This window comes from Lipotes vexillifer, unplaced genomic scaffold, assembly GCF_000442215.2.
Source record: "Lipotes vexillifer unplaced genomic scaffold, Lipotes_vexillifer_v1.1 scaffold268, whole genome shotgun sequence".
NCBI lineage: Eukaryota > Metazoa > Chordata > Mammalia > Artiodactyla > Lipotidae > Lipotes > Lipotes vexillifer.
In genome coordinates this window covers 633,614-648,989 of record NW_006796561.1, presented here as the reverse complement: position 1 = coordinate 648,989, position 15,376 = coordinate 633,614, and the positions used below count along the sequence as shown (strand labels likewise).

Sequence of the window (15,376 nt, the reverse complement as noted above, 5' to 3'; positions counted from 1 at the left end):
GTTCCCGGGGCGCAGGGTGGAGCCGGGGCGTCGGCGGGGCAGCAGCTGGAGCTCGTTTCGCTCTCCTCCCTGCAGGTGCGCTGGGGAAGGCGGGACGCGTAGGAGCAAGTGCCCACCATGGCCGGTCCGCAGCTTTCCGCCGCGGCCTCCAGCCCGCCGTCGCCGCGGAACGGCCTTCCGCAGCCCCTGTAAGGAGGAAGAGGAGGCGGCGGCGGACGAGGCGCCGCCCTCTTGGCGAGCTTCCCGACCCGGCGGCCTCCGCAGGACCCATGGCTGATTCCTCGCCCGAGCGGTCCCTGCGGGCAGCCGGACCCCGCGCGCCCCGGCCCTCGGCCCCCTCGCCGCCGCCACCGTCGCGCTCGCTCTCCGAGGCCGAGGAGGCCGAGCTGTCGCTGAGCCTGGCGCGCACCAAGACCCGCTCGTACGGCAGCACGGCCAGCGTGCGGGCGCCGCTGGGCGCCGGCGTCATCGAGCGCCATGTGGAGCACCGGGTCCGCCCCAGCGACACGCTGCAGGGCATCGCGCTCAAGTACGGAGTCTCGGTGAGCAGTGCTGGCGGCTGCGGGCGGGGGCGCAGCGAGTAGCGGGGCGAAGGGGAGGTAGCCAGCCGTCCCCTGGCGGCTCGGCCCCGAGCGCTTGCCCAGCGCGCGCTGCCGGGACAGCTACGGTCGCCAGAGCCTGTCCTGCAGCCAGAGGGGCGGGCCGCCAAGGCTCCCTCCCCCGGTGGGTGCATCTAGTTCTCGATGCTTTGCCTGCACTCAGACCGCATCTGCCAAGTGAGGAAGGAAGGTCAAAGAGGACCAGGGCGTTGGCACCCTGGGAGCCAAATTCGCCCTATTTTGAGTCCCGGTCGTAGTGCTATATATTTCCTGAAAGCCGAACTGAGGTGCGGACTTGGGCAGAGAATTTTGTTTTCTGGGTAAACAATCGCTGTGATGAGTCAGGAAGGGTACAGTTGTTCCCGCAGGATGGTTCTGTTTCTATTGATTATGCTTCTTTATTTAGAAGTGAAATTACACCCCTGGGCTCACTGGCAACTGTGAACGTGACTCCTGTCGCTAAGCAGCGGCCAAGAATGTGGTCTAGGTGAGCTGCAGAGCTGTGTTTATTATAAATTTATAAGTGTGTGTGTCTTGGGCCTATTGCATTACACCTCTGGGAAGAACATGGAAAGCTGAGGGAACATATTGTTTCATTAAAATTACTTATAATTAACTCTGAACTATGTGATGACCTTTTTACATTTGAGTTCTATATCAGTTTTCAATGTTCCTTCCTGAAGCACCCTAGACAGCAATGGGAAGAAAGGTGATCTTATCTTTATCGTTCTCTTTAAGTGAAACTCTTTCTGGCCCTTCACCAGTGACAGAGACTGAGTCATCTCCTTTGCACACCCATGCTGGTATGTGTTTACCTGGCAGGTCCTTCTATCCTTTCAACATTTTGAGAGCAGGGATCTTGCTGTGCAGGCATGTACTGAAGACTTCATGCCATGGTTAGTCCTGTTCTGCCCTCTTGGGAGTTTCTAAATGTGAACATAGAACTTCAATTCTTGTATTTGCATTCACGGGGCCTGGTTTGAGTCAGAGCCAGAGGAAAGCAGCGTTGGGAAGTATCAGCAGCTACTTTCTGCTGAATGCCTGCTGTGTGCCAGGCATTGCATTTGTCTTGTTCCATCTTGTTCTTATTCAATTTGATTTTCCTAGTAAGCCTTGGAGATAGGTGTAATTAATCTCCTTTTTACAGATGTGAAGGTGGATGAGAGGTAAGGATATTTTCCAAGTATGCTTATTCATTGAGACCAGCTTGAATTATCACAGTGACAAAGCATTTGCTTTGCCCTAGGTATTACTTCTGATTTCCATCCTTATTTATTTATTTATTTATTTGCGGTACGCGGGCCTCTCACTGTTGTGGCCTCACTGTTGTGGCCTCTCCCGTTGCGGAGCACACGCTCTGAACGCACAGGCTCAGCGGCCATGGCTCACGGGCCTAGCTGCTCCGCGGCATGTGGGATCTTCCCGGACCGGGGCACGAACCCGTGTCCCCTGCATCGGCAGGAGGACTCTCAACCACTGCATCACCAGGGAAGCCCTCCATCCTTATTTTTATCCTAGTCTTATCAAGAGCTCTCTTAGCATCTTGATTACTGAAGAAGGGAGGTCTTTTCTGTCTGGTTTCTGTGCATCTTATCTACTAGGCCAGGCTGACTGCACCTAGGAATCCATGATACCCAGAGAAGTGTTGTTTCCCTGGTCCCTACCCACAGCAATCTCTCTGCATCCCACTGCCCTCCATGACTTCATATGGGCTGCTCAGAGCTCCCGAACATCTGCTCACTGCGGTTCTCCACCTTTGATCAAATGCTTTCTTTCTTTTAAAAAAAAATAAATTTATTTATTTATTTAATTTATTTTTGGCTGCATTGGGTCTTCATTGCTGAGTACGGGCTTTCTCTAGTTGTGGTGAGCGGGAGCTATGCTTCGTTGCAGTGCGCGGGCTTCTCACTGTGGTGGCTTCTCTTTTTGCGGAGCACAGGCTCTAGGCGCACAGGCTTCAGTAGTTGTGGCTCACAGACTCAGTAGTTGTGGCTCAAAGGCTCTAGAGTGCAGACTCAGTAGCTCTAGAGCACAGCCTTAGTAGTTGTGGCACAGGGGCTTAGTTGCTCCGTGGCACGTGGGATCTTCCCAGACCAGGGCTCAAATCTGTGTCGCCTGCATTGGCAGGCGGATTCTTAACCACTGCGCCATCAGGTAAGTCCTGATCGAATGCTTTCTAATTCCTGTTTTCACTGATGTAGATCCTGTTACTTATAAATTTATCCCTTTTCATTAAAGCATAAATCAGGTTTTTCATTACCTTTATAAAGACTTGATTTTAAGATGTTAAGCTCAAGTGTAATGAATTGGGAACTATAATCTGCAGCCGCAGACAGTCTGTTTCAGGGTTTCTCAACTGCAGCCCTATTGATTCCATGGACTGGATAATTCTTTGTCTTGGGGGGCTGTTCTCTGCATTGTAGGATGTTTAGCAGCATCTCTGGCCTCTGCCCACTAGATACCAGTAGCACTGCCCCCCTCCCCCCCATCCAGAAATAGCCAGATATTCCCTGAGAAGCACTCACTGTTGGTTGAGAATCACTGTTTCTCATTTACTTTGGACCCTGAACTCTAGTTGATGAAATTGTTAGAGACTCTTTCCACTGGTTCTATAGAACTAGTGAAAGTGAAGATAATCACCATAACAGTGAACTGATATTCTTGCAGATATTAACTACAGAGATTAATCGGATTTACTCATTGAAATTGATATTTCAGGCGGAAGTTGAAAAGGCAGAAAGGTTTTTTTTCATTCCCCGACTGAACAGAAAGAAGTTGAGTGAGTTAAGTTTCTAATATTGACTGCCAAGATCACCCACATCGTATTCAGACTGTTTTTGGTTTTTTTTTCAGCTGCGCAGCATGGGGGATCCACTCCCAGCCCCAGGGATCCAACCCACGCCCCCTGCAGTGGAAGCTCAGAGTCCCAACCACTGGACCACCAGGGCAGTCCCACCCACATTGTATTTAAATTAGTGTTTAAAGGAGTAGGTGATGAGATGTTGGAAATTTAGAGCCTACCTTGAACCTGCTGGATCAGAATATCCAGTAAAGGAGCCCAGGAATGTTCCTGTTTTGCAAGCAGGGTCTCTTTGCTCTTTCCCAATGCTGTCCCTTTTTGGGGCCTTTGCCCTTGCTGTTCCATCCATCTGTTGGGAATACTTTCCCTGACAGCTGCATGCAGGGCCACAGGTACATGCAGATGTGGCACCTGTGTAGTCACATAGGCCCCATGCTGAGCAGAGCCCTGCACTTAATGCTCTGCTGTTGCTGTCTTGAAATTTTTAATAATTTGTGAACAAATGCCCCACATTTTCACTTTTCTCTGGGACCTACAAATCACATAGCTGATATTGGCTGTGTGACTTGCTCCCTCCCTGCCTTCAAGTCTGCGTAAATGTCTCCTCCCTGAGGCCTTCCTGACCCCTCCATGTCATACTGCAACCCTCCCTCATCCCAGTGCCCCTCCCCCCTTTCCTGTTCTGTTTTCTCAACAGTGTTTATCATTCATCTCTGATTTTTCTTTCCTCTTTTTTCCCAGCTTCTACCTTTCTGGTGATACATTAGTGAATAAATAAAAATCCATGCCCTCATGGAGCTTATATTTTAGTCAGTGGAGACAGTTAGTAAATAAACAAAATATGTTATATATCAGGTATTGATAAGCAAAATGAAAAAAAAGTTAAGCAGGGAAAGGAGACAGGGCTGCTGGAGGTGGCTGCAATGTCAAATGGTGTGGCGGTGGAAGACCTCACAGAGAGAAACTGAAACTGCTGCGGATGAATTGAGAAACTATTAAATGTAATTCAAATCTCAGACAGACTTGCTTGGGCTGGAATTTCCTGGGCTTTGCTCATCTCCACTGAGACATTAAGTCTCCTCCCCCAACCCAGTATTCTAGATTTTGCTACAGCTTTTGTGGTGATCCCAGCTCCTTTCAGTTGGAGGCAAGCCTCTGGAGGGAACTGACCAGCTCCAGGCAGCTGCTGTGAACTTTTTGTTAGGAAGCCCTGTATATAAACTGAAAGTGGGTGAGAGGCAGTGAGGGAAACTGTTATTTGCACAAACTTTTTCTTCATCTTTTTGTTACCCCCTGGAAACTTCCCTGTCCTCTACCCTCTCCAGACCATTGCCCCCCATATCCTGAGTCATTTCCTATCCAATTTTATTCCCGGGGTCTTCTCTTTCTCCTCCAATGAGCTGCTAAGCCCACTTGCTTCTTCACACTTCTATCAGATGCCACCTTGTGGAGAAAAGGTGAAATGATTATCATTTTAGGGGGAACAAGTGCAGTGAGTTAGAAATGTAAGTGTATATACATCTTTTGTGTTTATAACTTTAGCTCCTGCTCTTTCTGGAAATTGTTGACCTTTGCTGGTCAAAGGGAAGAGAACCATAACTAAATAGTGCCACCTGTTGTAAGAAGTATAGTAAAGTAGCCCTTAGTAGTTTTAGGTTTTAATAGATTCTCATGCATTCTTTATTTAAAAACAACTTTATTGATGTATAATTTACATATTACAAAATTCACCCATCTTAAGTGTACAATTCAAGGACTTTTAGTAAATTTACAGAGTTGTGCAACCCTTACCACAATCCAATTTTAGAACAGTTCCATCACCCTGAAAAGATCCCTTACTCCCCGTTCTCTTCTATTGTCCCAGATAACCATGAATCGGCTTTCTAATCTATAGATTTGCCTTTTCTGGACATTTCATAAATGGGATCTCATATATTCTTCTGAGATAGCATGGAGAAGAAAAAATCCTTTCCCTTATTATTAGCACATGGCAATGGAGGAGGCTGATATCCACCAACACCTAGCACTTACTGGGAGACAGGGGAGTGAGGAGGTTGAATCCAGCCCTTACTAGAACATGATCTTGAGAGAATGCTTTAATGTTTAAGTCTTTTCCTCTATAATGATGATAATAATCAACTGAGAGTTGTGCGTATATGGAAATATTCCATAAGCAACACAGTGCTGTGTAAATGTTAGTTATCATGGGTCCTGAAATGTTTTCAGAACAGTTTATCTTTTTTTAAGGGATGGAGAGGAAGAAAAAGAAGCTTTGAATGTTGCATTCCCAGTTAGGCAGGTGGCCTAATGAAGCTGATCGAAAGTAGCCTTTGGGGAGAGTTCTTGATCAGGCCCAGGGGCAACTATTGAGATAACTTGGGGGCGGGGATGTTTTGTGAGTTCCCTCCACAGTGAATTCACCTTTACAAATGTATTTACAGGGGAGTCATTTTAAACAAGTTGTTGATGGTATTTGTTCTACCTGATTTCACCACGGTCGACCTTGTGGCCATCCTGTCAGCTCTTACTTGATTATTCCATAAATTGTTTCTTAGTAAGCAGATGGTAAATTTCACTGAATCATGCTACTCAATCCTGATTAGGAGACAGTTTTAAAATGAAAGCATTTGGTTGCTGTATCTCCCCCACTAGTCATTTGCTCTCAAGAAACTGAGGGTAGTTCTGCGTCACTTTGAAAAGGTGACACTTTCTATTCTCAGCGTTCATTGGGTAGTAGGAGATATTGAACAGAGGGCAGGTGGTAAAGCTGCAGAGTTTTACAGCTCTTCCTCGTATTGGATCATGACTTTTCTTAGTTTTATGTGAGGTGAAATTCCCAGAACATTAGACCCATCCAAGTTCAGATAAAAGCATAAAACATTCCAAAGCAAATTAAAATATCATTTCACTGTTTGGAATTATTTATATTTCTTATCTGTGCTATTGCAGTTTCTTCCATAACTGAGCTTCCTGTTTCCACTAATGCCTCTTTCTTACCAATCCATTTTCCATAAAGCTGCTGGAGTGATATTCAAATCATGTCATTCCCTTCCTTTACCCTCCAATGGTTTCCCATCACATTTAAAGTAAAATCCAAATTTTATTTATAATATGAGTGGCCTGCAGCTTGCTCATTACTCCCTATTTCAACCACACCACTTTTTCCTGCTCTGGAGCCTTGTAACTACTCTTTCTGGAAGGACTCCTTTTTTTTTTTTTTTTTCCCCTGGCTTTTTGTGTGGCTGGTTTCATTCCTTAACTTCACTACTGGTAATAGAGTTTGGAGCCTATGGTTGTAAAGGAGAAAAAGTTAAGATCAAATTAAACACCTTATGAAAAAAAAACGCTCACACCTCAGGGCAGTGACAGTATATTATGTTATTCATCTGGGCTTATTTATATGAAATTTTCTTACATATTTTTACTTTGTGGGAGAAATTTTTTTTTTTTTTTTTTTGCGGTACACGGGCCTCTCACTGTTGTGGCCTCTCCCGCTGCGGAGCACAGGCTCCGGACGCGCAGGCCCAGTGGCCATGGCTCACAGGCCCAGCTGCTCCGTGGCATGTGGGATCCTCCCGGACCGGGGCTCGAACCCGTGTCCCCTGCATCGGCAGGCAGACTCTCAACCACTGAGCCACCAGGGAAGCCCAGAAATATTTTTTATGGAGAGAAAATTCCTACCTCCTTCCTCCTTATTTGCTGAATACATGTTAGGATCTGCCCTTACTTGTTGCTTTCTCACTTTTAACCAAGTTTAATGATAGTTGCTAACATTTTTGTGTGCTTCCTGTGTGCCATGCATTGTTCTAAGTGTTTTACATGAATTAACTCATTTAATTCTCATAATAATCATATTGTGTGGAAAGTACTATTTTCCTTACTTTACAGAAAAGAAAATAGACATAGGGGATGCTTAGAAAGTGGTAAAGCCAGGATTTGAACCTAGAAAGTATGGCCCCAGAGCCCTTGTTTCTAACTACTACCTTATATCAACCTCTTTTATCTGTTTTCACCTTCAGTTTCAAATCTGCCCATCCTTAGATTGGTTCCCACCTTGATGCTAACTATGTCTGGATATCCCTGATGTCCTTGATGCTGGCAACCATGTGTCATCTTAGAGTCTAGACCATAAGGGTCAACATACACCTTAAATGCTTGCTGGCAGTGCTGAGATGGAGAAGCAGCAGTTCCTGACATTGGGAAGCTCATAGACTTGTTAAAAGAGGCAGTTCTATTGGTGAATCAATGGTAGAATGGCATGCATGAGAGCTAGGAGAGCCCTGCCCTTCACTCCCTGTGGACTCCCTGACTACACACAGCCTTTTACTCAGTCCATTTGTCTTGTGCTTCCTGTCTTCGGCCCCTTGCCTGGCTATGATGGCCTGTCTTGCTCTGAGTGATGGATGTATCAGGGTCCCCATTTTTTTTTTTTTTTTTTTTGCGGTACACGGGCCTCTCACTGTTGTGGCCTCTCCCGCTGCGGAGCACAGGCTCCGGACGCGCAGGCCCAGTGGCCATGGCTCACAGGCCCAGCTGCTCCGTGGCATGTGGGATCCTCCCGGACCGGGGCTCGAACCCGTGTCCCCTGCATCGGCAGGCAGACTCTCAACCACTGAGCCACCAGGGAAGCCCAGAAATATTTTTTATGGAGAGAAAATTCCTACCTCCTTCCTCCTTATTTGCTGAATACATGTTAGGATCTGCCCTTACTTGTTGCTTTCTCACTTTTAACCAAGTTTAATGATAGTTGCTAACATTTTTGTGTGCTTCCTGTGTGCCATGCATTGTTCTAAGTGTTTTACATGAATTAACTCATTTAATTCTCATAATAATCATATTGTGTGGAAAGTACTATTTTCCTTACTTTACAGAAAAGAAAATAGACATAGGGGATGCTTAGAAAGTGGTAAAGCCAGGATTTGAACCTAGAAAGTATGGCCCCAGAGCCCTTGTTTCTAACTACTACCTTATATCAACCTCTTTTATCTGTTTTCACCTTCAGTTTCAAATCTGCCCATCCTTAGATTGGTTCCCACCTTGATGCTAACTATGTCTGGATATCCCTGATGTCCTTGATGCTGGCAACCATGTGTCATCTTAGAGTCTAGACCATAAGGGTCAACATACACCTTAAATGCTTGCTGGCAGTGCTGAGATGGAGAAGCAGCAGTTCCTGACATTGGGAAGCTCATAGACTTGTTAAAAGAGGCAGTTCTATTGGTGAATCAATGGTAGAATGGCATGCATGAGAGCTAGGAGAGCCCTGCCCTTCACTCCCTGTGGACTCCCTGACTACACACAGCCTTTTACTCAGTCCATTTGTCTTGTGCTTCCTGTCTTCGGCCCCTTGCCTGGCTATGATGGCCTGTCTTGCTCTGAGTGATGGATGTATCAGGGTCCCCACAGAATACATTTAGCACACTCCAAGGGTGTGGCCAGATTTAATGCAGGGACATTTACAGAAGTGTGAATAGGATTAAGGGAACCAGGAAGGAATGGTGCCGCACCCGAGACTAGCAACAGCAGGGAGACATTACCCCTAGGCCTGAGGGCCAGGGGAAGGAGTGAGGTACCCGACACAGAGAAGAACGGGAGGAGTGGACAAGGGGCTGCCTGGTAGGAACTCTGCTGTAGAGGGATGCAGGCACCAGAGTCATGGTGTGGTTGTTCTGCTGGTGACTTCCTTGGGAACACTGACTGGAATTCCAAGAACAAGGGGGTTTGGGGAGTGCAGTTCTGAAGAGGTCAGCCTCCTGCAGTTAGAGCAAGTTCAAGAAGACTGGGGCAGGGATTGGGAGGTGAGGGTGGGTTTCAAGGGAGAATAACCAACAAAACAGATAACTTACCACCCCTTTCTGGTTACTTCTCTGGGTTCATCTTTTATGCCTGTTTCTCTGACCTGTATTAATTATTAATTAATTAATTAATCCATCCATCCTAAGCACTTAGTGTGCATAAGATCTTTGTTAAACCTGGGAGGCTATAGAAATAACAGGTCCTGACCTGAGGGAATTCACAGTTAACGGCTTATGTTCCCAGCCCAGCTTCAGCAATCAGATCCCGGTGTTCCTGGCTGTTTCTGTCTTCCATCATTATTCCCAGGAAACAGTGTCTATTAGCAGTTGTAGGCCCCTGTCAATAAGTATTTCAAGGGCACTGTATCAGTGAGCGTTCTTTAATTTACAAGTGACAGAAAACTCAAGTTGGCCTAAGCAATAAAAACAAAACAGAGTGGCATTTACTGGCTCATTACTGGAAATGAAGGGTGCGAGGGTATTCTGGCTTCAGGCTTTGATTCAGAGGTCTGATCGCTCTCCTTCAAGGTGCCATTGTTGTTAGGTTCCTTGTGGTGGAAGGATGGTTGCCAGCAGCTCCAGGCCCGTCTCTTTCTCACAGAAAAAATAGAGGTTCTTCACCTCCCAGACTCAGCAGAAGTCTCCTTGCATCTCTGAATTGTTCCGAGACGGGACTGTGACCTTTCAGGAGCCGGGGGGCACTGTGATGCTTCAAAGGGCAGGAATGAGTCATGTGCTCACCCTGGAGCCAGGGGAGGACTCAGTTCCCCTGGAAGCCCTTATATTAAGAGAGATGGAGGGCATGGATGCCAGGTGGTGAAAACAAGAGGTACTAAAGGCAGATTAGGATATACCTGAACCTGCTATGGATAAGTTTTCAAGTTCTTTAATTCGCTCAAATCTAAGCCTAAACTAGACTAGAGATACTTAGGAGTTTTAGATGTTAATTCTGTCTCTAAAAATGTACCTGCCTATTCATGTTCTTTCTCACCCTTGCCTTCTCTCTTTTAACTAGAAACTAGAACATAAAAGAGCCACCCTACACAAAAGATACTTTAAAGTAGTATCTTTAAATGAAAAAAGAAAGCATTGAATGTACTATTTGTGTGGATTCAGCTTATAGCTAGAAAGCAGGAGGAACAGGGCCCATTTTATTCAACCATTATTTTTTCAGGCTCTTTGAAGTGGAAATCTAATTTTTTCACTCAGTCGATTTGGCATTAAAGGATCCCAGAATTGGGTTCCATTAGTCATGCACTTTAATCTTGGTGTTGTAGGTATGGACTTTAGAGTCAGACGGAAATTCTGGCTCATACAGTTGCAGAGCCATATGCACTTGGTCAAATCAGTTATCTCTTATATGCCTTAATTTCTTCATGGGAAAATGGACAGTAAATACCATTTACTGCTAAATTGTCTCTCCCTTTCACACCTATATCTTTACACCTACATCCATATCCTCTATGCATATACATGTATAAACTCTCATTTAATCCTTCCAACAACCCTGTGAAGGGTACATGATACCTGTCTTACACATGAGGAAATAGGCTCAATGAGAGAAGTAACACGCTTATGTTCAGACAGTTCGTGTTGGTGGAGCTGGGATTTGAAATTAGCTCTGTCACATTCCCAAGCCTGTGTGCTCAGCTGTTGTACCAAGCTGTCTTGGTGACAATACCGCACAAGAAAATTAGATGGTACAGTGCATGTAAAGAACCTAGCATGGTGCGAGTTCCCAGGCTAGTTGGGTGGAGAAGTCTGCAGATGCATGATAGTCCGGTGTGATGAACATGAGGGTAGGTATTTCTCTGACAGCTCTGCAAGAGTCCTGTCTGCACTTACCCACATTTGTGGACTTAGGCATGCCACTTAACTCCCTTGAGTCTCCCTTTCTTCATCTGTAAAAAGGAGGTGATAATATCTAGCTTGCAGTTCTGTTAGCAAAGTTAAATGAGGTAACATATGTAAATTCCATTCCCCCTTTCACCCCTACCTGCTATCCCCATTTCTTTGGTTTGGAGGAATTCACAGGGTATGAAAGAGTTTGAAGTTTTGAAACCTGTATTAAATTCTGTCTTCTTCATCTGCTGGTTGTATGATGATTCCATGGTACATAATCTCCTTGAGTTTTGTTTCTTTTATTTGAAAAGTGGATCTTCAAATACCTAATCCATAAGGTAGAAAAAATAAGATACTCTATGTAAAGTGCTCCCTACCTGTTTTCCTTACCTGTCCCACTTCTACCCATTCTTCAAGGTCCATCTGAAGTCAAAAGAATCAAAATCAGAACCCCACCTTCTCCATGAGGCCTTTCTTAATGACTGCAGCCCCAGCCTACACCATTCTTCCTAATTCTCATTGTACTTTTTTCTTTACCACCTCCTGTATCCATTAAATTTACCAAACACAATTCTAGAGATGTGAAGCACTCCATAAGAAAAATCACAGCACTAAGAATTTTGCTTTTTTAAATCAGATAATAGAAATGTTAAAATAAGATTGAAGTGTATTAAATAAGTGCTAAATATTCTACATTTTTTAACTTCAGGGATTTAAGGCTGCTTGGTAAAAGCTGCCTTGTAGGGGAAATAATATAGCAGGGGAAAAACTAGTCTTTCTTCTTATAAAATTGTGAAAGAGAATTTTATGGCACCTCTTGAAATAACTGGGGGTATCTGGAGAGGTGACTAACCCTGAATTAAGAATTTCAGATCCAGAGATAGCATTGCACACATTTTGCTTATGAATATTTTTATTTTGTGTGGTATAATAAACCCTACTTTTGGATTTATTTATATGTAACTCTGTTGCTTTTTTAAAATATTTTAGATGGAGCAGATTAAAAGGGCAAATAAACTGTTTACCAATGATTGTATATTTCTGAAGAAAACTTTGAACATCCCAGTTATATCAGAGAAGCCTTTGCTGTTTAATGGACTTAACTCAATAGATTCTCCAGAAAATGAAACTGTTGATAGTTTTTCTCATGAAGAAGACCTGGTAGCGGCTGGGGAAGACCTCTCCCCTCCCAGCCCTCAAGAATCTGATGCTCAGCCCATGCAGCCCGAGGAAGTGTCAGCCAGAGATTTCCTGCAGAGGCTGGACTTGCAGATTAAGTTATCAACACAGGCAGCCAAGAAGCTAAAGGAAGAGAGCAGGTAAAAATATGCTGGAAAAATGTCAGAGGCTGAACAAATTACTCTTAAGATGTCCTTGCTTGGTCAAATTCTCTTTTCATTTTTTGCTTTAAAAGCTAGATTTTAATTGTAGACAGGCTTTTTTTTTTTGCGTTACGCGGGCCTCTCACTGCCGCGGCCTGTCCCGTTGTGGAGCACAGGCTCCGGACTCGCAGGCTCTGCGGCCATGGCTCACGGGCCCGGCCGCTCCGCGGCATGTGGGATCTTCCTGGACCGGGGCACGAGCCCGCGTCCCCCGCATCGGCAGGCAGACTCTCAACCACTACGCCACCAGGGAAGCCGTAGACAGGCATTTTTAATGTATAAAGTCTAAACAGAGCTACTGCATTCTGCATAAAGCTTTATCTGTTGCACTGCTTTTGTTTTTGTTACTTCTTATAAAAAGTTTACTTCTTTGCTTTAATAGCATAACTGTCCAGCTAGTAGTTCTGGAGAGCATCCAAGTAGACATCTAGTTGACACCATAAGAGGAAGCAGTGCCCTATAGATTACTTGTAAAATACTGTTCTTTATAAAACTTGCCAAAGACATTTATTACCTGTTACCAGGTGTTTCCTATATAAGATCTCATGTGAGCTTTTTTTCTTTGTTCTTTAATTTGATACTAGGGCAAAACTTTCTCCTATAGAATTGGTTTCCTTCTTCCTTTACCATTCCAAGAATGGCACAATGTATTGTGTTTTCTTTTTTGCCCTGGCTACCAGGAAGCTTGCAGCCAAAACTGGTCCTCAGTTCAACTACTGCAATATTGCTTATGGTTAATATATTTGTATCGTTCTCCTTTCCTTAGTTGTGATTTTTAATTTCTATTTTATTCATAGTATATGTATGCCTTCTGTTGTAGGTACCTCAAATCCTTTTGAGAAACAGGTAGAATATTAAAAATATAAACAAATATAAATGTGAATATAATTAATTTATAATTTAATATAAATTTATATAATATAAACAAATACAAATATATAACAAGTACCATTCTTTATTCCAATAACTGAGACAGCAGTAAAATAGGGACAATGAAATATTCCTTAGTGAGTGTTTGCATTTTGTACAACTTTCAAGGCATGCATGATATTATAAGTTGATATAACTCCTGCCCTTCTTTGGCAAGTGGATATTACGTTGTATAATGAATATGTGTGTTAGTTTTCTGAGTACAGTTTTTAAACACTGATTTATGCTGTGTTTCTTTTTTTTCAGAGATGAAGAAAGTCTCTTTGCAGCTTCCCTCTATCACAGTTAGATGATCAGGGGGCATAATCTAACCTGGGTTAAGAGATGGTTAGATCATAAAGAAACCAACAACTGATGATTCAAAAGCATCCCTTTTGGATATTCACAGCATACATCTTTAAATCACAGTTAAGTAGTTCCACCTACAGCAATTGCACTGAAGTGACTAGCTCCCTCTGGCTTTCTATGATTTTCACTCTTTATTATGGCATGATAGCAAAATTGTATCTTAAAGCTCATCACTTTTGCAAGCCGTGGTAGTTTTTAGACTAGCTTTTGTAAATGCTAGTTGACATAAAGCCACAGACTGTTTACATATTCAAGGTAAAAATGTTTATTTCCTGAGAAATCCTAATTATGTGAAAAACATGGTTGCTGTTTAAGTGATGCTGATTTTGCTATGTGTTTATATCTTAAGTGCTATATATATATATATATATATATATATATTTCGATATGTATTACATATTCTGTATTACTATAAAGAAACAAATTTTGTCTGCTATTTTGTAAAAATAAACTCCAAAAGTCTGAATGAGAAAATAAACTATGTTTTCATATTTTAGTCTTCAGTTTTTTTCAACAAATGGGAATATTAAATTGATTTTTAAATTATAGTTTTAAATGGTGACAGGTTCTCCTCTACTTTAATGGTCTTTATTATTATTACTGCAGTTTTGAAAAAGGTTTCAATAATCTAAAAGCAAATACATTGCAGTTACTAGTAACCTTTGCATTTAAATAATACCTGACTTGGGGTGTTTTAGGTATAGTGAAAATATGGAATATATCAAAAGAAGAAGTAAACAACACCATGACTGGACACACTGGTGAATTTTAGCTTAGATTTCATTGATAAGTCACTTTATAGAATGTTTTACAGCATTTTACAGTCAAATGCTCATTTGAATTGAAGGGTTAGGTTTTTATTCACATAATTTGTCTTAGTTTTTTATATGTACGGGTTACAGCAGTAAAGTTTAAGAAATGTATTATTTGCAATTAAATTTTTTTGATCTCCATTTCTATTCAAGTATCAGGTTAAATAAATCTTTAAGCTTCCACAAAAATTCCTTGTATTTATCCCTCACCAGCATCCCAAAAGGAGTCTGCTGTCTGTGAGGCAAGAAGGACCTTGTTTCCCTTCTCTTCTCCCTCTTTTCTTTTTCCTCATTTTCTTCTCCCTGCCTGGCTCCTCCAGGTCTTCCATTAAGCAGGAAACAAGTGCCCTTAGGTGTTGGTGCAGCAGAACTTGTAGAACCAGAACTGCATATATCCACCCCTTCAGACTAACAGGGACATGAATGGGAAAACAGTAGCTGTTTGCCCATGTCTTGAATTTCTTCTTCGTTCATAACGTCCACAATCCCTTGTATTTTGGGGTTCTTTCCTCATTATTTTTTCTCATGATAACCTCTGTTTTTATTTCTCATGTTTCTTTTTCCTAATGTTATTATCATCTTTGCTATAGGGTGATCTCCTTGTCATGCCTTGCTATTTTCTTCTATCCACCGCTACCTGAACTATGGGGAGGTCGTTGGAAAAGCAGAAAGCTAAAAGAAAAAAATAAAGGAAGGGAAATAGTTGTGTATGTAAGAAAAGATCAAGGCCTCTAAAAAAAAGTCCAGGGATTTTTTTTTTTTAATGTTAATAGTTTTTATGCTATTTAACATAAAATAATCTGAAATTTGAGAGTAATCCAAAAGACACAAATCCAAAAACACTATCCAAAAGACATAAGTTCAAATT

The 15,376-nt window shown here is 43.0% G+C and overlaps 1 protein-coding gene across 1 annotated transcript; it reads left to right on the top strand.

Moving 5' to 3' along the window:
- The first annotated feature begins 269 nt into the window (after nt 1–269).
- Nucleotides 270–14,185, top strand: LYSMD2 (LysM domain containing 2). The gene is made up of 3 exons (XM_007468714.1): nt 270–542; nt 12,027–12,355; nt 13,595–14,185. The coding sequence occupies exons 1-3, from the start codon at nt 270–272 to the stop codon at nt 13,635–13,637; spliced, it is 645 nt and encodes a 214-aa protein (XP_007468776.1). The 3' UTR covers nt 13,638–14,185.
- The last annotated feature ends 1,191 nt before the right edge of the window (nt 14,186–15,376 follow it).

Bases quoted from the DNA above. Each gene is read 5' to 3' on its own strand.
- LYSMD2 (XM_007468714.1), top strand. From the start codon at position 270: ATGGCTGATTCCTCGCCCGAGCGGTCCCTGCGGGCAGCCGGACCCCGC. The intron at 543-12,026 runs GTGAGCAGTGCT...AAAATATTTTAG, and splicing joins CGCTCAAGTACGGAGTCTCG to ATGGAGCAGATTAAAAGGGC. The intron at 12,356-13,594 runs GTAAAAATATGC...CTTTTTTTTCAG, and splicing joins AAGCTAAAGGAAGAGAGCAG to AGATGAAGAAAGTCTCTTTG.